General features: G+C 40.2%; 1 protein-coding gene across 4 annotated transcripts in view; it reads right to left on the minus strand.

Annotated features, from left to right (window-relative positions):
• The window catches only part of rps6kl1 (ribosomal protein S6 kinase-like 1), a 29,685-nt gene extending 21,671 nt beyond the window's left edge, over positions 1–8,014 (minus strand). Inside the window, exons 1-4 of one of the 4 annotated variants that reach the window (XM_026229348.1) lie at positions 7,922–7,988; positions 6,029–6,052; positions 5,720–5,818; positions 681–984 (exon numbers count right to left, since the gene is read on the minus strand). In XM_026229348.1, the coding sequence (XP_026085133.1) occupies positions 681–816 (136 nt within the window). In that variant the 5' untranslated portion in view covers positions 817–984; positions 5,720–5,818; positions 6,029–6,052; positions 7,922–7,988. The other 3 variants (XM_026229347.1, XM_026229349.1, XM_026229350.1) reach the window with 3 other exon arrangements.
• Between the last annotated feature and the right edge of the window lie 210 nt (positions 8,015–8,224).

An 8,224-nucleotide genomic window follows, 5' to 3' on the forward strand; every position in this document is an offset into this window, starting at 1 on the left:
GCTTCAAATATCTCTGTGTTGTTAACTTAGCTATCGGCGCGTAAGCACATCAAGTAAACAACATGCGATGTTGTCATCAAACTGCACTTTCCACATGTACAGCTTAAAAAAAAAAAAAAAAGATGACAAAGTGGAACTTAGTCATTTTCCAAAACCGCTAAGCAAATATATACAGTTTCAGTACATACCACATAGAGCCGCCTTTGCTGATGCTGCTCTTGTTAAATTTCAGCCTCTGGATCTGATTCTGGGTCATAAATATACGCTGAATCTGACTGTTAGCCATGGTTTGTTTTTCCTCACGGTAATGTCACAGCTTCCAAACGCTCTCAACACAAAAGCTTACTGGTGCTCGTGATTCTTTAGCTCCGCCCACACGTCACGCCTCCAGCCGGTCGTGTTTTTCCGGGAAAAATCGGTACAGACTATCTTTCTCTTATGAAAGATAGTCCCCCCCCCTTTAAGTCAACAAATTAGTTCTTATAGTGTGGTTGACTGAATACATGTGCACAAAAGTGTTTTTCAGCATCAGTGAAACTCCAGGTCTAAAAGTGTTTAAAGATTAGCTTTTCCACACTGTCTGTAATTTTCAGTGACTATATAATTTGATGAGATTTCAATTTTGTCATTGTAACAGCAGTCATATGACCAGAGGACGTAACAGTAAAGTGTTAATTTACCTTGAACTCCATTGAGCAGCAGATCAACCCCATTCTTATAGTAGCTGAATGCCGCCTCATAGTCTTCATTGACTTCTCGGTCCAGTGCCATTCGAATCTGTTGGGCTGCATCTAGCAGATAGTCTTTCTTTGCCATATTCAGTCAGCTGGAGAGGACAGGCATCCACAGGAACCAGAGCCAGGTGTCGGATCTGTAGTTGTGAAATCACTTGTTAAGTGGCACATCTCTGGTTATTAAAGACGCTCCCAGCAGGCGTCCGTCTCTCCTGAATGCACACACATGTGAAGCGAGGCCAGTATCCACCTGTGCAACACAGAACCAAAATACACAATCACCACATTATGTAAAAACATCAGCTTTTTACAGACATATATTCATTAGTTAAGGTGGTGCTGTGGTATGTACTATATGATAATGTGCCACATATTGTATGAAACAGACACATGTCTACTTTACTGTGTTCTTTTTTTTTATTTTTTTTATTTATATTTTAAATATTTTTTATTTGAATCTTTTTTAAATATTATATTGCTAATTGTATTTTTTAAACATGTGTTATGAATATGATTATAAAATGTTTTTATATAAAGCACTCTGAATTACCAATAATGTGATATTATGTAAAAAAAATAACATTGCCACAATTTGTTACATTTATTAATACATTTATTCTGTCAACGATGGAGTTTCGGTTCCTTGCCGCTGTCGCCTCTGGGTTGCTTAGTTGGGGTCACTTCATCTACAGCGATATCATTGACTTGAGTGCAAATAAATGCACAGACACTATTTCAACTGAACAGAGATGACATCACTGAATTCAATGATGAACTGCCTTTAACTCATTTTGCATTATTGAGACACTGTTTTCCAAATGAATGTTGTTCAGTGCTTTGACGCAATGTATTTTGTTTAAAGCACTATATAAATAAAGGTGATTGATTGATTGATTGATTAAGAATATATGGGAGCTCCACCATGGAATATAATAATAATTTAAAAAAAGGTTGCAACTTTTTTCTTATTAGAATTGCAAGTTTACATCTCATTATTTTGGAGTTTTGAAATAATCTCTCATAATGAACTCATAGTGTTCCTGTGGCTCAGTGGTAGAGCGTTGTGTTAGCAGCGCAAATGGTTGTGGGTTTGATTTCCAGGGAACACACATACTGGTTAAAAAAAATAAAAAAAATGTATAGCCTGAATGCACTGTAAGTCACTTTGGATGAAAGTGTCTGCTAAATGCATTAATGTCAATATTTCTGAGGAAAAAAATGGAATTGTGAGATATAAAGAAGTCAGAATTTCAAGATGTTAACTGCAAGATATACATTTACAATAGTGGGAGAAAATTAAAAAAAAAGGTCTCAGATTTCGGTCACTCTCAACATCATGTCGGTGATGACCAACGAATTAGGATGTCGTCAGAGAGACCTATCTACTTAGAGTTTAATTAAACGAGAATTGGCATGCAGTATTTCGCTGCCACACCCTGCAGCATGGTTATAAAATGCAGCAGGTGCACTGTCACAATGTAGTGTGGGATAGAAGCATGTAAACAAGGAAGATGATGATACAAAGTCTTTAATAATCCACATGGGGTAATCCAAGGAGAAGGCAGAAACACACCTAAACGTCTTATAAGTAATGCAACTTATAAGTAATGACAATGACAAGACACACCTGAACATAATGGCACAATCAACACGAGAGAGAGAAACAAGGGTCACACAGATAACATGACGAATAAAAACACAAGACAGTTCTGTGGTGTGACAGTTCACCCCCCCTCCCGGGAAGTTGTGTTCTCACGCCAAGGAGATGGAGGGATGGCCAAGGGCTGGCAGGAAAACCATACAGGTGGAGGTTTGGGCAAAGTACAGAGTCCCGGGAGGAGGATGACCAACATAGGTGGTCCAGGGAGGTGATCCAGGGAGGTGACGATGGAGGAAGGAGCCAGGAAGACAACAGGAGGGAGCCAGAGCAGTAGGAGGAGCCAGGCTGGAACCACCGTGGAACCAACAGAGGGAGGATCCATGATGAAGGAAGGGCCGACTGACAGCGGCAGAGCAGGTGGAGGAGAAGCCAAGGTGGAGACGGAGAGCTGATGATCCAGGACTACATAGAGGATCCAGAGGGCCAAGGAACAGATGGGGATCTGGAAGGCCACAGTGGAACCGGAGCGACAGAGGACTGAAGGAGCCTAACAGAGCCAGAGGGACGGTTGGACAAAGTGAAGCCAGAAGAGTGGAAGCCTGAGGCAGCGGATGGTCAATGACAGAGCAAGGCAGAGCTGGAGGAACAAGGGATCCCAGCGGAGCTGGTGGATTGACGGCCCACGGTGGAGAGGAGGAAGCTAGGAGCCATGGTGGAGCCACTGGGTTGAAGGGCCGAGGTGGAGTCCAGGATTCAGAGGCTGGAGGCGGAGACAAGGGATCCTCCAGCCATGACACCGATGGACAGTGGCAGACCCGCAGCGAAACTAGCACAGCTGAGGGGCTGTCAGGATACAGCAGTGGTGGAGCTGAAGTGTTAGGCATGATAGCAGTAGTGCAGCAGGGAAATGGTGAGCTGGGCTCTGGGTCCGGAATTGGGCTGGTGTTGTATGCGAAGTCCATAGTCAGAGGTGATCCACAGGACATCAGCACCCACTCCACAAAGGTTGCAAAATACCCCTCAGGAACATATCTTGACAACTGTGCTCTGCACTCATAGTTCAGGCTGGTCTTGTAGAAAGTGTAGAGATAGTAGTCTGGGTAGTGGGTTTGGATGGCCATTTTCACAAACAGTTCTGTACTATCTTCGAGGGAAAGGTTCCTCTGCTCCAGCAGGAGGAGGAGGATGACAGGGCCAGATCAAAGATGACGAAATGAAAAAATTACAAAACAGAAAATAAAATGAGGGGAAAATGCCGCTTGATTTTTTTTGTGTTCTGGTCTTCTGTCACGGTGTGGTTTGGGAGAGAAGCACGTGAACGAGATGCAGCAAAGTCCACAAAGGGGTAATCCATAAGGAGAAGGCAGAAACACACATACACATCGACGGGACCAGACAACCAAACACTGAACTGAATGCAACTTAAGGGGAACGTTAATGAGAGTAATGACAAGACACACCTGAACATAATGACACAATTACACGAGACAGAAACTAGGTCACATAGAGAACACGCGAATTGAAAACACAACAAGGCAGTACTGTGGTGTGACATGCACCACATCAATGCATCCTTTTGCTTCAGTACTGAGCGGTGGTGCGTTACTACTTCTCTCCTGTCCCTCAAGTTATTGCAACCACGAGTGCAGGCGTTACAGCTGCGGTGGTCACAGTCTCATGGGAAATAAAAAAAAAGATTGTCTTCGTACGGACAACCACACCAGCAGCATGCGGTGACTAGCTCGCCTGCGTGCTTCCGCACAAAAGAGCAATATCTAAAAGAGCAACACGGCTGATCCCGTCTTTTTAAAAATGCCTTATAACCCATGTGTTTCATGGATGTGATCGTTACCTTGCAACTCAGAACACAATCGCTGCCTCGTGTGTCTGGACGTTCAGCACGCTGAGGAAGCGTTCGTGGATGGTGCATGTTCTCTTTGTGGGGACATGACCATCTCAGAGTTGTATAAAAGACTCTGGGCATAGTAAAAGTAAAAGACTCAGAAACATAGTAAGGACATCGGTAAAATAGTCCATGTGACAACTGTAGTTCAACCTTAATTTTACTTGGGAGTATCACAACACATGCACACACTTTCACTTCATGTAAACAACTTTTTACACACAGCAGAATTGCATGCATGTGTCATGATACACCCCAGAATGGAGGCAAGCCAGAGCAGGATGGATGAGGAGGAGAAGAATTGTTGAACAAAGTTGTAATTTTTGTTTTCTTTCTGCACAAAAATAATTCTTGTAGCTTTGTAAAATTACGGTTAAACTACTGATGTCACTTGGACTATTTTATTGATGTGCTTACTTTTCTGGACATTGATCGTTGTAATACCCTTGTTGTCTATGGGAGGGTCAAAGAACTCTCAGAATGCATCTATAATATCTCAATTTGTGTTCTGGAGAGAAGCGAAGATCTTACGTGTTTGGAACGACTTGAGAGTGAGTAATTAATGAAATCATTTTTATTTTTGGGAGAACTTTCCCTTTAAGGTTTACATTGCTGCTATTTCCGCGGGGAGGTCGAGGGGGGAAGCATCATCTGGTCATAACATTCCTTAGTGGGGCCAGGAGGTCAAATCCTCTTGGGCCTCCCTCCCTACCCTCTTGGGATTTGGCTTTGGTGCTGAGAGTCCTACAAACAGCTCCTTTCGAGACTTTGGGGTCAGTTGGGTTGAAGTTTCTTTCTTTGAAAACCCTACTCGTGAATGCATTGGAAGGTGGGGGACCTGCAGGCATTCTCGGTTAATGGAATTGTGCCTTGAGTTTGGGCCAGCTGACTCCAGTGTAACACTGAGACCCCGGCCCGGCTACGTGCCCAAGGTTCCTACCACTCCTTTCAGGGACCAGGTAGTGAGCCTGCAAGCGCTGCCCCTGGAGAAGGCACACTCAGCCTGGTACGGATCCCAACTCGTCGGTCATCACCGAAGTGACATATCTGTTCCTTCCTTCAGGGAACGATGGTTACATATGTAACCGAGACATTCCTTGAGAAGCATAGTGAGACACTGCATCCCCTAGAGGGCTGGAAAGCCTCAACATGACGACTCTAAATCAAATGGAAACTAACAATATCCCATGATCAGGATACCATGCAAGGAGGCTCACAGAGAGCCTGCTTCTTCTAATAGTACCCTAGTGGAGCTCCAGAGAGTGGAGGCCTCAGTAAGATAGCTCACTCCAGCAAAAGAAAGCCTAGCAATGCTTGCACTAGCCAAAGATTTTAGACATTTAGATTCATGCTTCAGACACCAGTCATGCCACAAGCATTCTCCATTGTGCCCTCTAGAATCTAGAATCCAACCAGAATCTAGAGTCTGAACAATCCGTTTTATAAAATGTAGAAAAATTAACATAATGCGCTATGACTCACCTTTGCCCCTGAGATCTGTCACATAAAATATCCATGTGATTCAGTGTTTCCATCTGATCAATGTCTCTCACAGGCCTCCAGTGCGGACAAAGCTTTTACCTGAATAAAACCAGAACCCCAAAAAAGTTCATAACCACCCTATATCACAGAAGAACAGAGACTGAGAATGAATGTGATCATGTAATGTTAATTCTTCTAACAAAGCACATCAAGACAAATAAATGTTAATTACAGCGCTTTACACAATACAGAAGACAGCTTAAAATAAAGAAGGAAAAAGTGCTGCAGTACTGTTGACTTAATTCCTACCTAAAGCTACCTAGCCACTGTCCACTGCCAACAGACATGGAATGTGAAAGAAAACAGAAGATCAATACAAGATACCTATTATTTGTAACTCTATATGATATCAGTCAAACAGTAAAACTTACCAGGTGAAATGTATCAAATTTTCTTGCTGTAGTACAAAAACAAAATAAAATATAGACGGTTTCATCGGGTGCATGCTCCTGGCCTTAAGTTAACCTTCCGGTCTGTATTGTGTATATCGGTCTGGCTGCGGTGCCTTCTACAAACGCAGTTAAAGTTAAGGTGATGAGTAGACTGAAGTTGGGCTCAGGTGGTTGTGCTTTGGGATGTGTTTCCCATACATTTATTTATTTTTGGAGACTCGCCACGATTTTAAAACTGATCGATTTTCAAAAAGGCTTCGTTGAATAAACATGAGTAACGATATGTACTGCAAGTTTAATAATAATAATTCCTTACATTTAGATGTTTAAATATCAAAACGAGGCACAGGTGTTTTTATATCACTATTTCTGAAGGAAGACTTGCATGTAATATGCCTGATAAAGCAGCGTGTGAGCATACCAGCTCTGCTTTGTTTACAACAGTTACTGGGGAAACCTCTATTTCTCGCGCTTTATGCATCTCCTGCTCAGAAATAATAAATTAGCATTTTCATTAAGTCCACCTGATTTACGCAGAAAACATATTTTGTTTGTTATCAAAAAAAAAAAAATCTACTCTAGAGGGACTTGGCTGTTGTTATTGATTCTATTTGGAAGTCTACCGGAAGTTAAGTTAGGTCCACAAAAGCGCGCATGTGCAGTAATGTCTATAAATATAAATAAAAACTGTAAATAAATTATGTAAAAAAAAAATTCTTAAAAAAATAAACTTACATTTTATATAAGCTAATCATTGCCATGGCAACATTACTCTTTTTCTAAACCGTTAAGCTAAAATATTAAAATTACTAAACTAAATGAACTAACAACTAAATCTAAATTAAAATAATAATAAATAAATAATATTAATAAAATTATATATATAATAAATTATATATATACATATATTTATATATATATATATATATATATATATATATATATATATATATATATAAATATATATATATATATATATATATATATATATATATATATATATATAAAATAGTATAGAAATGATACTAACACTGTATATGAACTGACAAATATTGACTAAAATATAAGCAGTTGATAATGTGCCATAAAACACATCAGGAACTTAATATGCAAATAAATATCCGTGCCATAAATAACATCAGTGTTACCAAAACCTTTTCAGGCAGTTTTTGTCAAAGGAAAGTGAAAATCAGCGAAAAATAAATAAATAAATAAATAAAAAAACGAGCTTAAGTTCCATTAACATAATTTACCAGAGCAAATAATAATAAAAAAAATAATAAAAAATAAAAAAATAAAAATAATAATAATAATAATAATAAACATAAATACTGCAGTAAATTACACTCACAATTAAGCTTGAGACACAGTCATCCAAACATGATAGACATATTAAACAGCTGAAAAACAACTGAAAGAGTCGTCTTTCTCAAGGTGATCCCACATGCATTTGAATAACTGCTGTTTTTTGTGTGGTATTAAAGGTTCAGTTAGTTTGCATATAGATAATAGATCAGACGCACAGCAGGAACGCAGTGATGTTGAACGCACGAAGCCGGTGACGTCACGCCTGACCCAGCCTGTTATTTTACGGCGAAGAGAACATGATGATCTTACACTGCACATATTGTAACGTTACTAAACGGTAGCTTTATGCAAGAGAAGAGCCTAAATGACAGAGCGGTGATTATTCAGCACGCGTCACTAGCACTAATGGGCCTATATATTATATAAAGAAGAGAAAACCAACCTTGCGCGAGACTCCCCTTCTCATCCTCATCCTCCTCCTCAGCATCCGCTCTGCTCTAAACAACAAACGTTTCCTATTGGCGGAGCATGATATCACCCGCTGACATCACCACGACACTTCCCACTCAGGATGCGGTAATTAACTCTTAGTTATACAGAAGATAAATGCTGTAGGCTAAATATTAAACCTTTGTGTAGGGCAACAGAACTTCAAAATAATCAGCTACATGAAATGACAGACTAGAGCACGTATGTGGAACGAAAAAACAAACAAACAAAAAAATTATAAACAAATATCACAACA

The sequence above is a fragment of the Carassius auratus genome, chromosome 42 (genome assembly GCF_003368295.1).
Source record: "Carassius auratus strain Wakin chromosome 42, ASM336829v1, whole genome shotgun sequence".
NCBI classification, from domain to species: Eukaryota; Metazoa; Chordata; class Actinopteri; order Cypriniformes; family Cyprinidae; genus Carassius; species Carassius auratus.